The 17,029-nt window shown below is 53.5% G+C and overlaps 2 protein-coding genes across 3 annotated transcripts; one reads left to right on the top strand and one right to left on the bottom strand.

The window, feature by feature from the left end:
* Window positions 1–1,643: 1,643 nt before the first annotated feature.
* On the top strand, window positions 1,644–6,150 carry LOC118902635 (cytochrome P450 2D14). Of its 2 annotated transcripts, none has more exons than XM_036867206.1 (9): window positions 1,644–2,053; window positions 2,757–2,928; window positions 3,510–3,662; window positions 3,751–3,911; window positions 4,323–4,499; window positions 4,653–4,794; window positions 5,009–5,196; window positions 5,656–5,797; window positions 5,898–6,150. In XM_036867206.1, the coding sequence occupies exons 1-9, from the start codon at window positions 1,868–1,870 to the stop codon at window positions 6,074–6,076; spliced, it is 1,500 nt and encodes a 499-aa protein (XP_036723101.1). In that variant the 5' UTR covers window positions 1,644–1,867; the 3' UTR covers window positions 6,077–6,150. The 2 variants fall into 2 exon arrangements, with proteins under 2 accessions (XP_036723101.1, XP_036723102.1); XM_036867207.1 differs by having other exon boundaries at window positions 1,768–2,053; window positions 3,751–3,893.
* Window positions 6,151–6,235: 85 nt separating this feature from the next.
* On the bottom strand, window positions 6,236–16,749 carry LOC118902636. The gene is made up of 9 exons (XM_036867208.1): window positions 16,420–16,749; window positions 14,557–14,595; window positions 13,654–13,697; window positions 13,064–13,140; window positions 9,107–9,172; window positions 8,917–8,955; window positions 8,448–8,636; window positions 8,079–8,121; window positions 6,236–7,733 (listed from the first exon to the last, which is right to left on the bottom strand). Exons 1-9 carry the CDS (start codon window positions 16,443–16,445, stop codon window positions 7,612–7,614), a joined length of 645 nt encoding a protein of 214 aa, XP_036723103.1. The 5' UTR covers window positions 16,446–16,749; the 3' UTR covers window positions 6,236–7,611.
* Window positions 16,750–17,029: the final 280 nt, after the last annotated feature.

Raw genomic sequence — 17,029 nt, 5'->3', positions numbered from 1 at the left:
CCCAGTCGGGCCCCAGCCAGCTACACCCTCTGGCCCTGGGCCTGGCAGGAGAGTGGAGATGTGAGAATTTGGAAGGGGAGGAGCAGCTTTCACAAACCAAGCAGGGATTGCAAATGTTGAAAGCCAATACCTGAAGACCACAAGCACTCTGTGTTGTCCTGCACCCCGAGAAGAACCTGGTCCTCTCCCCATTGGGGAGTGAGATGGGAGGGAGGGAATGGGGGTGTCGGGGTACGGGAGTGGGGAGTGCCTCCTCCAGGCTCTCCTTAAGCTAGGGGCGAGCACCTCCAGGACCCTGGAATACTCCAGCTGTTTTCAGAGAGGTTGCCTCACATACCCCTGGGACGGGTGAGGGGGCTTGACCCCTACCCAGGAAATGCCACAATTCCAGCCTGGAGGTGGCACACACCGGTGCAGGGCGGTACCAAGGTTTGCACATTTCGTTGAGGACTGGAGCCACTGAAGGGGACCAGAGAGTCAGGATTGGAAGGTGTGGTGCTGGAGCCAGGGCGGACTGGGCCCATGGAGAGGGAGGAGGCGGGCGAAGGCAGAGGCCTGAGAATCCATTCTTTGTAGTGCTCAGCAGGCCTGTGAGGGTGTAAAGAAATTACATCCCCATCTGGTATCCATGCCCTTGTCTTCTAGAGTTTGAACAGCTGACGTTCAAGGACAAATCAAGGAGGAGGAGGCAGGCCCACTCCTCTGAGGACAGTCACAGCCTATGCTAAGCCACCCTAGTACCCTGAGCTTACTGGCAGTCCAGTCAGCAAGGTAAAGTGCCCACCTCACATGTCTCCAAGTTAGGAAATGGGCACAGACAGGAAGGAGATTCATCACCTGGGTGGCCACAAGAGCTAGAAGGTCCAAGGACCAATTTGTGACAAACTTAGGAAAGGGTCTCTGGGCCATCAGACCAGCTGGTCATGTGACTAGGGAGCTCTGAAGACAATCCTGCCGCCTCCCCACCCCCAGATTCAAACTTGTCATGGCCACAACCAGGCGGAAATGGGTAGAAACCAAGGAAGCTGAGCCAGCAGCCAGCCAGGTGAAGGCCCCCAGCATCACTGCGAGCAGCCTCGAGGTGGGAGGAGGTGGGTTGGGTCCAGGCAACCACTGAGAACTACAAGGACTTGGTGCTGGGTCTCTGTGCAAGCGTGTAAGTGGTACATATGTGTTAATGTGTCTGGCTTTGTGGGTGTGTAAATATGCATGTGAGCATGTGAGCAGGCAGTATGTGAATGTGTGTAAGTGTGGTTTATGAGTGTGTGATTCTGTGTGTGTGTTGAGCATACTAGTGTGAAGTGAGGGGACACCAAGGACTTTATCCCCCTACAGTGGTCCCTCTGATCATTAGGACCTCCCTCCAGCACTGGGCAAGGGCCAGTAACAAACTTGGGAGGTGAAGGCCACTCAGGAGGAGGCAGGTGATACATGGGAGGACAAGGACATGTTCTAGGGGTGAGGCTGTGAGCACATTAGAGAGTGTGAGCCTAAAGTGACAGGTGGGTGGCAGGATCAAGTCTGAAGACCCCTGATTCTTCCTCAGAATCTTTACAGAGCTGGGGAGTCTGGCTAGGGGGAGGGGAGGACTTCTTGTGTCCTCGCCCTACCCTCCATAAGCACGTGGAGAGGGCAGGAGGGACAGTGGCCATCTGTGCACCTCACTTTCCCTGACCCCTCCCTGCACCCTCTGGCAGCACACTCTCCCTGGCAGGTTGGCTCAGGGCAGAGTGCAAAGGCCAGTCTCAGCTCCTTTTATAAAGAAGACCCAGACTGGTTGAGCCCTGGAGGTGCAGTGAGAGTGCCCTGCCTGGCCTAGTCCTAGGTGTCTGATGTGGTGAGGAGCCCTGTGCACACTGAGGCAGCCATGCTGCTGACTGGGGATACACTGGTGACCCTGGCCGTGGCCGTGGCCGTCTTCCTGCTCTTGGTGGACCAGATGCACCGGCACTCACGTTGGGCCGCACGCTACCCGCCAGGTCCCATGCCACTGCCTGGGCTGGGTAACCTGCTGCAGGTGAACTTCCAGGACCCGCTTCTCAGCTTTAGCCAGGTGAGGAAGGTGGGGGTGGGAAGTGGGCAGAGGTGGTCCTGGGGACCCCACCTAGCAGCAGACAGTGGGTGGTGGGTGAAGTCACAGGCCAAGAGGAGGAGGCAGATTTGAGAGGCTTCCTGAGGGAGGGCATTTGTTCAGGGCCCGAGAACAGTTTGGATTTTCCCAACAGAGGTCCAAGAGGGCAAAGGCCAGGGAGTGGGGGAGTACGACTTGGCAACAGGCTGGGGATTCAGCTGGCCAGCTCTTACATTATGTGAGCCTGAGTCCCTTATGATTACATCAGGAGGAAAGGTCTCGAGAATGGAGGAGAGGAGTCTGGTCTTGAGCCCTATTTAAATCAGGTAGTTGAGGTTGAGAGAGGTACAGTGATCTGGTTCAAATCTTTTGCCACCGTGAGACCTTGGACCTCACTGCTTACCTCTATGAATCTGTTTCTTCACCTGTAAACTGGGATGCTAACGTGGTCTATTGACAACTTTGGTGACCTCTGCACAGTCATAGCTGGGTGGTCTGATCCAACTTGAGGTCCTCGACCGTGGTGGATGTAATTAACCCCCAGGCTCACAAGACTGGATAAAATCTTTGCACCCCCTCGCTCCTGGTGGGGGCCCAGGGTTCCCGCAGGGCTCACGCCATGAGGCTGGGCCCGCAGCCTGGCGGGGCTTGGGCTTGACAAACGCCCTCGACCTTCGGACTGCAGCTGCGGCGCCGCTTCGGGGACGTGTTCAGCCTGCAGCAGGTCTGGACTCCCGTCGTCGTGCTCAACGGGCTGGCGGCTGTGCGAGAGGCGCTGGTGTACCGCAGCCAGGATACCTCCGACCGCCCATCTGCGACAGTCTACGAGCACCTGGGTTACGGGCCGCGCTCGGAAGGCAAGAGGAGGAGGGGGCAGACCGCGTCCCGACGGACACTGGGCCAGCAGTGACCCGATACCGGCAGGGCCAAGCGGAGGCAGGGTCGCGGACATTCGGTGCAGGGAAGAGCCAGAGAATTTGAAGGGGCAGCAGGAGGAGAAAGGAGTCTGTGCCAAGGGTCGGGGGAGGAGGAATGCGGGCGAGGCAGGGGGCGGGGCCTTACGGAGAGAGGGCGGCCCAGGGCCATCGCGGGCACGAAGGGGAGGTCAGGGTGGGCAGGAATGAGGACAAGGTCAGAGTGGGCGGGGCAGGGCCGGGCCAGGACCTTCCCCGAAGGGAAAAGGGGGTCCCGGTGGGCAAAGTAAAAATTGGAGCCAAGACCTGACCCTAGCAGGGGAGAGTAGGCGAGCAATGCGGGCGGGCAGAGAGTGGGACCGGTCCCCAGCTGGAAGGGGGTGTCAAAGTGGGCGGGGCTGTGTGAGCAGAACACCGGGAGGGGCGGGCCGAGGAGGACCGGCGAGCCCGCCAGCGCTGTGGGCGAGCAGAAGGCGGGGCCGGGACACACCCGAGCCACGCCCACGTGCCCGCTCCGCCCCCAGGAGTGATTCTGGCGCGCTATGGGAAAGCCTGGCGCGAGCAGCGACGCTTCTCCTTGTCCACCCTGCGCAACTTTGGCCTGGGCAAGAAGTCGCTGGAGCAGTGGGTGACCGAGGAGGCCTCGTGCCTCTGTGCCGCCTTCGCCGATCAGGCCGGTGGGTGCTGAGGGACAGGGAACAGGTTTGGAGAGGCTGGGGAAGAGGAGATGGAGGCGACGCCCTGACTTGAACCGTTCCCTCCCAGGACGTCCCTTTAGCCCCAACGCCCTCCTGAATAAAGCGGTGAGCAACGTGATCGCCTCCCTGACCTTCGGCAGCCGCTTCGAGTACAACGACCTTCGCATCCTCAAGCTATTGGACATATTGGAGGATGGACTGAAGGAGGAGGTTGGCTTCGTGCGCCAGGTGCGGGAAGGGAGCTGCATAGAGGAGGCCTCCGTCCTGCAAAGGGCCTCCCCGGAGGAGGATTTGCGTAGAGGGCCAGAGGAGGAAAGGGCATTCCGGGAGAGGAAACTGCAAGGGAAAAGGCCTGGAAGTGGGGAAATGACAGACAACACAGATGGGAGAGGCGGGGCGAGGGTCAGCGGGCTTAGGGGAGGGAGGGTTCCTTCATTGAAAGGCACCGGCACCCATGAGATGCAGACTTTAGGTTTGTCTTTCTGGGCCCAGAGCCAGGAGAGAGGGGCGAGGCCTGCACTTAGGGAGGAACAAGGTCAATGGTGGGGACATCCTGGAGGAGGCTAGGACCTGACTGGTCCAGGTGAAAGCCTGAGCACCACGAGGTCCCAGGGCCCCAAAGCTGTGACCCCCCCACAGGTGCTGGAAGCAATCCCCGTGCTCCTGCGTATCCCAGGGCTGGCTGCCAAGGTCTTCCCGGCGCAGAGGGCCTTCATGGCCCTGATTGATGAGCTGGTCACCGAGCACAGGATGACCCGGGACCGGGCCCAGCCACCCCGAGACCTGACTGACGCCTTCTTGGACGAGGTGGAGAAGGTGAGGTGGGTTGAGGGTTGAGGGCCCCGTGAGGCAAGCGCAGGCCTGTGTATCACCCAGTGATCAGACACCTGGACTGACAGGAGCAGAGTGGGAGGCCATTTGGAGGCTTCCTCCCTCTGTCCCTGAGCTTACCTTCTCTGCATGGCCCAGGCCAAGGGGAACCCCGAGAGCAGCTTCAATGATGAGAACCTGCGCCTGGTGGTGTCTGACCTCTTCTCTGCCGGGATGATCACCACCTCGACCACGCTGGCCTGGGCCCTCCTCCTCATGATCCTGCACCCAGACGTGCAGCGTGAGCCTAGCCCGAGGGGCCAGGTGGCATGGGTGAGGGAGGAGAGGGACAGCCTGAGGCCCCTGAGCTTGGTGGGTTTGGCCACCAGCAGCAGCTCTCTGCAGAGGTCACAGTGCCCTCCTCCTCCGAGTGGGCACAGCCCTACACAGGAGTCAGGAGGAGGTCAGAGCCCAGCCCTTGGGTCTGACCACTGTGAGGATGCTTGTTTTTCCAGGACGTGTCCAACAGGAAATCGATGAGGTGATAGGGCAGGTGAGGCCACCAGAGATGGCGGATCAGGCCCTCATGCCCTTCACCATGGCCGTGGTCCATGAGGTGCAGCGCTTTGGGGACATCATCCCACTGGGCCTGCCCCACATGACATCCCGTGACATCGAAGTTCAGGGCTTCCTCATCCCAAAGGTAGGCCTGCGGCTCTCCTCACCCCAGCTCAGCACCACCTGCCACCTGGTAGCCCCAACGTGGGCATTGCCAGGTGGGGTCAGGACTGGAATCCAAGCCACCCAATCCTCAGGCACTGAATGTCCTAGGCTGGCTGGGTGTGGGGATGAGAGCAGAGGCTGGGCTGGCCCTGTCCATTCAGAGCCCGTAGTCGGGTAGGGAAGACAAACTAAAGCGTGTCACAGAGTGTTGGAGGAGCCCGTTCACCAAGGGACAGGTGGCAGTAAGGGCACCCATGGGAGGCAAGTCACTCACCCTGCCATGGGGACAGGGAGGGTGCCGAGAAGCTTCTTGGGCTGAGGGTTACTTGAAGAGTCCAGGTGTGTGCCAGGCAGAGGGTGTGTGCCCATGTGTGTTTGGTCGCAGGGGTCCAGGCACCCCCCAGTCCAAACCCCACCCATGCCAGACATTTCCTGCCAGGGGACGACGCTCATCACCAACCTGTCATCAGTGCTGAAGGACGAGACCATCTGGAAGAAGCCCTTCCACTTCCACCCGGAGCACTTCCTGGATGCCCAGGGCCGCTTCGTCAAGCAGGAGGCCTTCATACCCTTCTCAGCAGGTACCTGTGGGGTACCCGGTTTGCTTACCTGTCCTGAGGGAGTCTTGGAGGGGTGGAGCCCAGGCCCCCAGGCTCACAGACCCCCCATGCCCACCCACAGGCCGCCGCTCGTGCCTTGGGGAGCCCCTCGCCCGCATGGAGCTCTTCCTCTTCTTCACCAGCCTCCTGCAGCACTTCAGCTTCTCAGTGCCCGCTGGGCAGCCCCGCCCCAGTGGCCACGGTGTCTTTGCCTTCCTGGTGACCCCATCCCCCTACCAGCTCTGTGCTCTGCCCCGCTAGAGGTGGGCACCAAGCCCCCAACCCACTCCTCAGCAGTAGCCCTGATGTACAATAAACCAGTCTGGTGGCTCCAACCTGCCTTGAGTCCCACCCGGGGCCCCTGACCAGCCCCTTGGTGGTCATGGGGCCTCAGCAGCCTCCCCAGATCCAGCCCCTACCCCTGCCTCATCCATCCTTACCTGGCATTTGACCCCATTTGAGAGATGGGTATACCGAGGCTCAGAAGGTGACACCTTACCCCCTAGTCACCCTTGGAGACCCAATACTGGTTACTTGGGTTAGTGACAAAGTCTATAAATAGGTCCTGGCTTCTGCCGGAAGGAACTAGAATAGGCTGGTGAGAGATTTCAGGCCCCAGTGGGGATGAGGAGGGCCCCACTCAACCTGGATGCCCACATTTCAGGCCCAGCCACACTCAGCTTGCACCACAGGCCAGCAGCTCAGCCAGCACCATCAAGTCTGCTGCCCCAAAAGGTGGCGAACTCAGGGATGGCTGGGAAGCAATGTGCTGGGTTAGCACCTGCAGCTCGGTCTTCAGATGCCAGAGCTCTCCCTGGGAAGCCTGATGGCAGCCCAGGAGTGAGCCACCTCCCTGGGCCTCTTAGTCACCCCAAGATAGGATGGGCCCCCTTTCCCTGCCCCTTAGGGATGCTCATCTCCCAGCCCCTGCCCAATAGGAGTTGCCACTCATGGCCACGCTGGAGTGGGAGGACACTCATCTAGGCTCCAACCCGGGGCTCCGTCCTCTGAGTGGCCCGGTCAGGCCAGGCACTCAGGAGGCTTGGCAGGGGCAGGGAATGAGCCCCTGTGGGCCACAGGCATGCCCTAGGGACAGGGGTCAACCTTGGGCCCATGTGACAATGGGGTGGCCAGGGCAGAAGGAGGCCAGGTGCGGAGCTCAGAGGAGGACACCCTGGCTCCAGTCCTCGCTCTGCTACGACACTGTGTGACCTCAAGCTTCTATTTCCCCTTCAGCCAATGAGAAGTTTGCACCAGATGGCTGCTGGGGCCTGTCTTCCTGCTCTGACTCTGGGGCTGGGACCTCATTAGCCTGCAGCCCTAGCTGAGGGCGGGGACTGCCACCCTCTACCTGTGCCCACCACCCTGACAGTTTGTTCTGGACTCTAAGCATGCACAGGCACCACCCAGGGGCTTCTGATGACTGTCTGCTTACCTGAGTCGTAAGCAGACTTCCTGGTACATTTAGGTTAACAGCTCGGGGACCACAGACACCCAAGGCAGAAGCACCGCCCCCAGCCAGGCCACTTTCGCCTTCATGACAGTGAGCTCCACAGCTCTTAGCATTAAGGGAACTTGGCCTCTCCCTTGGCACTGAGTCAGAAGACCAGCCAGGGCCCCGTTCAGTCTCCAGCGTATCCCCTGTCGTGGGCTTAGTGGCAGGAGGTGGTGTTCCTGCAGCTTATTGGAACAGGGAGCGTGGATGAAACCACACTGAGGTTGTGGAAACTTGAGGCCCCTGAAAGGAAGCAGCCAGGCCTGCAGAAGCAGCAACTGTGGATTTATTGGATGTTGTGTCATTCGTGGCTCTGAGTCTTGGGGATGTCAGAGGCTGGGAACCAGCCCAGCCAGAGCTTCCTCAGGAGCTGGGGGACCCAGCCCCCAGGGCTTTCCTCCATGATGTCCACCTCAGAAGCCTCTAAAAAGCACAAACAGACATGCCCTGTGGGTTCCTTGCTGGGAGGAACCTTTCCCCAGGGCCAGGGTACCCTCTGGTGCCAGGGGAGCAGGTCAGCGTTGATATAAGGCTAGGCATTCCTCCAGCTCAAGCGCAGTGGCCTCAAGTCCTGCCAACCCAAGAAGGAAGCAGGAGGCAGGGGGACTCATCAGGAAAGACAGGGCATCTGGCTACCTGGATTTCTTCCCTCCCCTCCCTGGGGCAGGAGGGTCAGGGAGGAGCTCGGCTGTCTGTGACCTCTGCAGGGTCACTGAGATTAGAGAGGAGGGCAGTCCTGCTACAGCAGGGTGGGGTCAGTTGTTTTACCAGAAGTATATGCAGCAATCTCCTTTCGGACCTTTTTATTTTCCTGGGAAGGAAGAAGGGGGACGGTGGTGGGATGAGACAGGTTCTACGTTGAGCAGATGGGGAAATAGGCCTCACTTCACAAGAAGTCAGGGGAGGCCAGGATTCAGATCCACTTTCTGCTCAGGCCATGTCTACTCCTCTCAGCTCCTCACAGAGCTGTTGCTCGACTGAGATGGCAGTTAGGCTCAGTCATCTTGGGGGTGCCCCAGCCCCCGCCCCCCATTGCCCTCCTTCCCCAGGGCCTCTCCACTCCACCCTGCAGTGCCCTGGGGCTTCTCAGTAGGACCCATGCTGGGATGTTCCAGTCGAGGCACCAGGCTTCCTTACCTCCCAGCCTGGGGTCCCTGCCGCCTCCTCCTCCTCAGATACCTCCTTCCCAGCAGGAATGGGGGAAGGAATGGGGCTGCCTGCCTCCTCTCCTGGGGACCTCATCTCCCCCTCATCCGAAGATAAGCTATCAGTCTCCTCCTTGGGGGCAGCATCATTCGGTCCTCCTGTTGCCTTGGGGGTCATGGCCTGCAGGGAGGGACACGAGGGCAGAATATGGGCAGAAAGGCCCACTGATCCCCTAACCCCTCTCCCTGTTCTCCACACCTGGAGTGTGCGTAGTTCTTTGTTTTTCCAGGGAAGCCCCTCCCTTCTCAGCTCGCGCTGTGGTAGGGTTGTAAGTTTCCTAGACGGGCCCTGCCACTCTCCCTGGGACCCCTGGCCATGAGCTGGGGCATCCCTGAGTCTCAGGGAGCGCTGACAGGAGACAGCCCCGGCCCCGGGCCCTTCCAGGGCAGGCCTCACTTACCTCAGAGTCTTGCTTCTCCCCACTCTTGACTCTGTGTCTCTACAGAGGGAAACAGGGGAAGTGATATTCAGCTATGAGTGTCTGGGAGGCCTTCCCTGCCTGGCCCATCCTCTTATTGTGTGTGCCTACCAAGGGTGCCCAGGACAGCCACCCCACCCCAGGGGAGGAGGAGTCCCCAGCCCTTACCCACCTGAGTGGTCACAGGGTAGCATTTATCCATCAGTCCCCACACTGGCCTTAAGGTCTCCCCTAAGGGCTGCACGACAAGGAGAAAGAGAGAGAGAAGGAAGGCTGAGGTGACATATTAAGGGCTCAGCTATGTACTAGTCCACTGTCAATGCCTGCTGCGAAGACACCTAAAGACTACCAAGGATTTAAGGAAAACTTCACACAAACAATAATTGATGGCTTTAGAAAGATGAACTTTGCATTTACAAAACAAGTATAGGCGCTAAAATAGGAATGTTCAAACAACAATCTCTAATTCTTTAAAAACAAATATGACATTATAATAGGAATTAAAAATTAAGAATTAAAAATCCAGTCAAACTGTAGAAGGTAAAGAATAGAGAGAAGAGAGTGGGAGGTCCAACAGCTAAATCATCATAGATCTTTCTGAAAGAGGGAACAGAGACAACAAACTGGGGTGGCAGGGAGAGATGTCAAATAAATATGTTCATTTTTTACCAAGACAATTTCCCAAAGATGAGCGACATGATTTTCCAGAAGAGAAGGAATCGCCAAGTGTCCAGGACAATGGATGAAGGAGACCCACCCCAGATTATGCCATCAATAAATTTCAAGACACTGAGGATGAAAAGAACCTAAAAACTTCCAGAGATATGAAGAAAAAGTCTGTTTTAGGAATTCAACTTTCATCAGACTTTTCAACACCAACCCTTTGAAGCCAGAAGAAAATGAGGAGCTTCAAAATCTGTCAGAAAATTATTTCTCGTCTAGAATTCTATACCTAGCCAAACTTAGTTAAATATGAATTAAGACCTTTTCAGATATGTAGTGTCTCAAGACTACCCCTCAGGAAGCAACCGGAGGTTGTGCTCCCCCCAAATAAAGAGTAACATCTGGGGCTTCCCTGGTGGCGCAGTGGTTAAGACTCCGCCTGCCAATGCAGGGGACACGGGTTCGAGCCCTGGTCCGGGAAGATCCCACATGCCGTGGAGCAACTAAGCCCGTGCGCCACAACTACTGAGCCTGCGCTCTAGAGCCTGTGAGCCACGACTACTGAAGCCCGTGCGCCTAGAGCCCGTGCTCCACAACAAGAGAAGCCACTGCAGTGAGAAGCCCCCACACTGCAACAAAGAGTAGCCCCCGCTCGCCGCAACTAGAGAAAGCCCGTGCGCAGCAACAAAGACCCAATGCAGCCAAAAATTAACTAATTAATAAAAAAATAAATAAACACAATGTAAATCCTCAATATTGATCTAAATAAAATTACAATACAAGCCTATTAGAATGACTAAAAAAAAGGTAAATGCTGGAAATGATATGGAACAAATGGACCCTCTCATTCATTGCCAGTGAGAATGCAAAATGGGTGCCAGCCATTTTGGAAACGTTTTACAGTTTCCTACAAAACTAAATATACGCTTGCCGCATGACCCCACAATCCCACTGCTAGGTATTTACCTAAGTAAAAGGAAAACCTATGTTCACACAAAACTTGTACATGAACATTTATAGTGGTTTTATCTGTAACTGCCAAAAAACTAGAAACAATCCAAATGTTTCTCACTTGGTGAATGGACAAACCGTGGTACCTCCATGCAATGGACAACTACTCAGCAATAAGAAGGAACAAACACTGCTACACACAACTGGGTGGACCTCAAATGCCTTGTGCTAAGTGAAAGAAACCAGGCTCAAAAGACTACATACTGGGGAATTCCCTGGAGGTCCAGTGGTTAGGACTCTGTGCTTCCACTGGAGGGGCCTCTGGTTCAATCCCTGGTCAGGGAACTAAGATCCCACAATCCTGCTGCACAGCCAAATAAATAAATAAAAGACTACATACTGGATGTTTTTTTGTTGTTGTTTATTTATTTATTAATTTATTTTACTTTTGGCTGTGCTGGGTCTTTGTTGCAGCGCATGGGCTCAGTACTTGCCCCATGGCATGTGGAATCTTAGTTCCCCGACCAGGATCGAACCCACGTTCCCTGCATTGGAAGGCGGATTCTTAACCACTGGACCACCAGGGAAGTCCTTGGATGTTTCCATTTATATGACCATCTTGCAAAGGCAAAACTATGGGAACAGAAAACTGCTCACTGGATGCCAGGGGCTGGGAGTGGGGGAAAGGTTGACTATAAATGAGTATGGGGGAATTTTTTGAAATGATGAAACTCTTCTGTATCCTGGTTGTGGTGGCAATTATACAATTGCATACATTTGTCAAAACTCACAGAACTGCACACTAAAAAGGATGGATTTCACTCTGTATAAATAATACCTTAATTATTAAAAAATGAGTGAAAAGAGCCCACTGTGTGGGAGAGGGACTTAAAAGCCAAAATGAGGACTTCCCTGGTGGTTCGGTGGTTAAGAATCTGCCTGCCAATGCAGGGGACACGGGTTCGAGCCCTGGTCCGGGAAGATCCCACATGCCGCGGAGCAACTAGCCCATGTGCCACAACAACTGAAGTCCGCGCGCCTAGAGCCTGTGCTCGGCAACAAGAGAAGCCACCGCAATGAGAAGCCCGCACACCACAACAAAGGGTAGCCCCCTCTCGACGCACCTAGAGAAAGCCCGCGCGCAGCAGCGAAGACCCAACACAGCCATAAATAAATAAATAAATAATAAAAATTAATTAATTATTTTTTAAAAAGCCAAAATGATATAAAAGTCAGCAAAAAAGCAAAAATGATACTTAAAATTTTTTAACAACTGAAGATGTCATTACTCAGAATAAAACATTTACAATGCCAAAAACTAGGATATAACTATACTGGAAGACTAGAGAAAGGTGAGATGTATGCTGGAGGTGGCAGTAAGTGTGCAGCTGTTACGAGAGCTAAATTCTCATCTTTCGTTGTAGGAATTCATTGGATAATGTTTAAATCTGAAAAATTGAGACAAAGCAGGATAAACATCCTATTTAGAACCATGGAGGCAAAATCAAAGGCTTCAGCTAGAAAATTGGAAGCTGGAAAGACTCCCACCCTGGGTTGTGGGAATCATGGGTGAAGAGGATTGGGACAAAAGATAGCTAGTTTTTTGTTTCAAGTCTGAAAACTTTGACTCCTTGAACTATGTATATGTATATCTTTGATGACAATAAAACTTTTAAAATGAAAATTTGGTTAATTAAAAAAAAAAAAAGGAAGCAACATAGGACTCTGTCTCTAAGGCACCTGCCAACATGGGCCTTCTTAGGGGCTCTCCAACCTCTGAATAGTCCCTCCCTAAATATGTAGCGCACACTTCTCAGTGTTGCTGGGTCACAGATAAGCTCATCCCCACGAAAGGCCTCTCTTGCCAATAGCACTAGATGGAGAGCAGGAGGCCTCCAGAGAGCAGGTACGTGGCTCTGTCCCGTCACCTTGGGCAGCCTGGGTCTAGTCACCGTTCCTCTGGGAGCCTACGTTTCCTCCTCTATAAAGTGGGAGCTGCTGGCTTGCTGCGAGGTTTCAATAGACGGGCAACACCTAATCCAGCACGTGGCCCTTAGTGGGCATCCAGTGTCCATTTGTGTTTTCCTGACAGAGGGCTGGGAGTAGGGGCTTCTGCCATAGGTTCCTGGACCTGGGACATTAAAGAGGGTATGTAACCCCAGGCAGGTGTCCTGCTCACCACCACCCCATTCACATATCAGTGTAGAACCATATTCCAGGGCTACTCACATGCATTAGGGGTCATCTGTTCCTTTAGGTTTGTCTAGGTCACTGCTACGGAGCCCTGAGGTGACCATACAGCCAGCCCATGGGGGGTGGGACCTCTGTTTGACACTTTGCCAGGAACACAGGGAATTTCTCCAGAGCCCTCACATTCTCACACACACATACACACACACACACACACACACACACACACACACACACACACGGTTGACCATTTGAGATCAAGGAGTATGACCTCTTTTTTTGCTACAGTGAGACGGTCCCTCTAAACTCTGACAGAGGTCCCTACCTGTGATGATTCCCCAGCAATCTCATGGTCAGGGGCTGTTTTCCCCACACACCCCTGAAAATAGTAGTACACCACTCCTGCAGGTAGATGAAGAAAGACTAGTTAAAACATTTAAAAGAGTGATGTAATTATTTCAAAATGTATTTACAATATGCCAGAAATTATATCCTTTTAAATTATTTTAATGTGTGATGAAAGATATTAGATATTAACTTACAATGTGTGAAGGGATAGTTTTTCAAAAGGTATGCAAGCAAAAATTTGCAGATCACTGCTGTAGGACATTATTTGGTTGTATGCGTTTTTTGGTTTGTTTCCGGGTTTTGTGGGGTATGCCTGGGTTTTAGAGTGAGATATGGGTTCAAATCCCAGACTCACCATGAAGGTGCAGAGGGAAGAAAGGGAGAAAGAAGACTAGCCTTGGCTCTGAGCAGTGTGACAAGCCCTGGGGAGCCAGGTACATGGCAGTCGCAGGAGGGGGCCTCTGGGAATCCCGGTGAGTAGATGGAGACTGGGGTGGCTTTGAGACAAGAACCCATTCCTTGGGTCCTGCCATCATCCCCAAATTACCCCAGCACCCAGACCCTTACCTGCAAGAATGAAGATGTGTACCACATACAGGAACTTGTATAGCCTGGAAGGGAAGCAGAGCTGAGTGTGAGGCTGGGGCCTCGTGCCCTCACCAGTGGGTGCTGGTTTTCCTCCCCAGTCCAAGCCCCAGGACCTATCCCACCAGCACTCGTCCAATCAATACTTGTGGATGAATGAATCCATCAGCTGTAACAGGGCTCAGCCTGGGCTCCCTGCTGACTGGCCGGCATGACTCTGTGCCTCTGCCTACTGCTGAGAAAGCCAGACTTGGCGCCTGGAACCCACAAGGACCCCCTGACCCACTCCCTTCTCCTTTCCTTCTTTACTTGTTTACACAGGCCCATCTTGCCTCTCCAGCCAGAAGGCAGGGACTTAGCCTTGGCTGGACATTCATAGTTGTTCATTCAAGTGCTGGATTAGCTCTTCCCCCCAAAGCCCTCCCTACTCTGGACTGACAGATCCCACAACCTGGATTAGAAATAATATCTCATTGTCCATCCTCCTCTTCTAGGAGCCCTCCCTTGGGACAAACAGAGCATCTTTTTTTTTTTTTTTTTTTGGCTGTGCTGCGCTGCATGCAGGATGGTTCCTCGACCTGGGCCTCCACAGTGAGAGCACCAAATCCTAACCACTAGACCACCAGGGAACTCCCTCAAACAGAGCATCTTGGCACTGCCAGGATGATGGCTCCCTGCCTACACACACACACACACACACACACACAAAGGCATGTCCCACCTGTCAGTACCAGGCCCTCCACTCTGACCCTGAGTCCCAGAGACACTATAACAGTCAGGGAAAAGGGAATATAGAACCCTATTTTCCCGTCCTTGTGGCACCAAGTGAAGGGTCCCCTTTCCTGGTCTTTTGGGGCATGGTAACAGGGCCCACCTAAACTTTACCTCTCTCTCTGGCAGCACAGACCAAACACCATTTTCAGTCTAAGAAGAAAAGATGGCAACAGTCAATGCATCACATAGACCCAGGGTCCTGGTGTTCCTTTACTCCGTGGCTTGCAGGGATTGCAATGGGCTAGAGGCAGTTGGGGGGATGGCAGGACCTCCACAAGCAGGGTTCATCCAGGGGAGAGCCTGCTGGTCACAGCTGGAGGCTAAACTCAGGATGGAGTGGGCTAGCACTAGGAGCTTGGAAAATGCTCAGTAATTTCTCCCGAGACCGCAGAGCCCCAAACAAAAGCTGGTTTCAATGTCCTCAGAGCTGGAAAGGTAGGTCCCAGGGAATCAGGATGGGAAAAGCGGGGTTGGGAGAGGATTAGGAAAAAGGTATAGCTCTATTAAACATTCGTGTAAAATGACCCCAGGTGTAGGTGGCTAATTATAATAGTAAATAAAAATGATTAAAAACTACCAACAGTTTAAAGTATTTTCTGTGTTATGCGGCATTTTTGGAATAATCTTGGGAGTACTGGGGGAGATTCCCTAGCCTCCTCAGAAATTCCCTGTCTAGAATCCCACCTTCAGTGTCAAACTGCATATAAACTGACACCGTGGTACAGTCAAGGTCTCCAGGGTGAGGTGGACCTCAGTGTGGCCTGGTGAGCCTCTGTTTCCCAAGTGAGTTCCCCATTCTCCACAGGGACTATTTCTGAATCTCTCTTTAAACCTCCAGCCCCTCCTCTGCCTTCCTCACTTTCACCAGGGAACACAGGCACTATCCGATGGGTGTTCCCTCGACTTTCTGCCGCCAACTCACCCATTCTCTGCTTCTCACAGGTCACTTCCTCTTCAGGGGAGGAGGCTGCGCCCCCCTCTCTGGGGCTAGCCCCCTCGTGTACTCCATTCATCTGGGCTTCTCATGACCTGGGTGTTTGGGGGTCCCCTCTCTCACTTGTATATTCATCCTTTCCTTTTCTGGCTCCTTCCCATCAGTATTTAAACATATCACTCATCTCTTCCACTAAAAAAAGAAAGGCCTTCCCCCTTGAACCCATATCCCTTCTCCAGATACCGTCCTTATTGTCCCCTACCCTTCACACCAGGCGCCTTGAGAGAGCCGACTGCAGTACGTGTCTTTACCCCCTTCACCTCTCCCTCACTCCACAGCCCACTTCAATCTGTTTCTGTCCCCATCAACCTCTGAAGCCTGTCTCACCAAGGTCACCAATATGCTCCTAGTCACCAAATCCAGTGGGCCTTTTTCGGGCCTCAGCTCACTTCACCTCTCTGCAGGGAACTACAGCACCTCTCTTCATACTGAATTACCCTCTCTGAGAATACTGCTAGCAGTATACTCAACAGTAAGCTTTTTAGTTATTTATAAGTTGGTGTGAGCAAAGTTATCAGGCTTTTTCTGAGGGAAGATTTGGAGGAGAGAAAATGAGTCCTGAGTGAGAGAAGAAGAGGGGGAAAGGGGGAACGTCAAGTAGAAAGGGATGCAGAAAAGGCAGGCTAGTAGTCGTAAAGACAATTTTCACCTGCTTGGGTGGTTTATTGAGGGCAACCTTTTGAAACTGCTTACCAAATCTACCGATCCTGATGACGTTAGTGATTTGCAGAGTATCCTTTGACCATATCAGTGTACAGGCAACCTATTCACCTCCCCTCAGGCTCCAGGACCGAGACTGAGAAGGGCACTGGAGCTCTGGCAGTCCAGTGCACAGCCCCTCCCTTTCACAGGAGAGCACTGTCTGTGTGTGACATCATGTCTTAGGGGGCTTTATGACAGGACAACCTCTCCAACCTTGGCCAGAGTAGCTTGTCATTGCCTCAGGGTGGCTTTAAATCCCAACCAGTCAGAGAAAGCACCTTTGTAGGTATCTCTTTTGTTCCATTCAATGCCATCAATGCTGCTTGAGCACCTGCAATGTGCCAAGCTCTATGCAAAGTCCTGTAGGGACACAAAGACACAAAGGTGTATAAGACTCAGTCTTGTCACATAACACAATAATCTTGTTTTTAAAATGAAAAACAAGAACACAGCCTGACCATTTCTAAGTGTAATCCATTTATTCTGCCAGTGTCTGCTGAGCTTTCATTCTGGTCCAGGAAAAATGCTGAGGGGATAGAAAGGTAAACAGGACACACAGACTGCCCTCAAGGTGCTTGAAGAAGTCAAATAGACATCTTCTGATTCAAGACAATAGCTTTTATACCCTCCCCCAAATTACTATAAATGTAACTAAATAATAATTACAAAACTATGGTGGTTAAAACTGAAGAATGCCTTAGTTTCACATACACATGAAATATTTATTCCCTGGCGGTCTAGTGGTTAGAACTCTGTGCTCACTGCCGAGGGCCTGGGTTCAATCCCTGGTCAGGGAACTAAGATCCCACAGGATTTGCGGTGCAGCTAAAATATATATATATGTGTGTGTGTGTGTGTGTGTGTGTATATACATATATATATATATGT

Source organism: Balaenoptera musculus, chromosome 10 (genome assembly GCF_009873245.2).
Source record: "Balaenoptera musculus isolate JJ_BM4_2016_0621 chromosome 10, mBalMus1.pri.v3, whole genome shotgun sequence".
Classification (NCBI taxonomy): domain Eukaryota; kingdom Metazoa; phylum Chordata; class Mammalia; order Artiodactyla; family Balaenopteridae; genus Balaenoptera; species Balaenoptera musculus.
This window is presented reverse-complemented; position numbering and strand designations above follow the sequence as displayed.

What these genes read in the sequence shown, in the direction of transcription:
- LOC118902635 (XM_036867206.1), top strand. Translation starts at nt 1,868, where the DNA reads ATGCTGCTGACTGGGGATACACTGGTGACCCTGGCCGTGGCCGTGGCC. An exon ending in CGCCTTCGCCGATCAGGCCG is followed by an intron (nt 3,663 to 3,750) that starts GTGGGTGCTGAG and finishes GTTCCCTCCCAG; the next exon opens with GACGTCCCTTTAGCCCCAAC. An exon ending in TCTTGGACGAGGTGGAGAAG is followed by an intron (nt 4,500 to 4,652) that starts GTGAGGTGGGTT and finishes TGCATGGCCCAG; the next exon opens with GCCAAGGGGAACCCCGAGAG.
- LOC118902636 (XM_036867208.1), bottom strand. Translation starts at nt 16,445, where the DNA reads ATGGAACAAAAGAGATACCTACAAAG. An exon ending in ACACATCTTCATTCTTGCAG is followed by an intron (nt 13,141 to 13,653) that starts GTAAGGGTCTGG and finishes ATCTACCTGCAG; the next exon opens with GAGTGGTGTACTACTATTTT. An exon ending in GCTACCCTGTGACCACTCAG is followed by an intron (nt 8,956 to 9,106) that starts GTGGGTAAGGGC and finishes TTCCCTCTGTAG; the next exon opens with AGACACAGAGTCAAGAGTGG.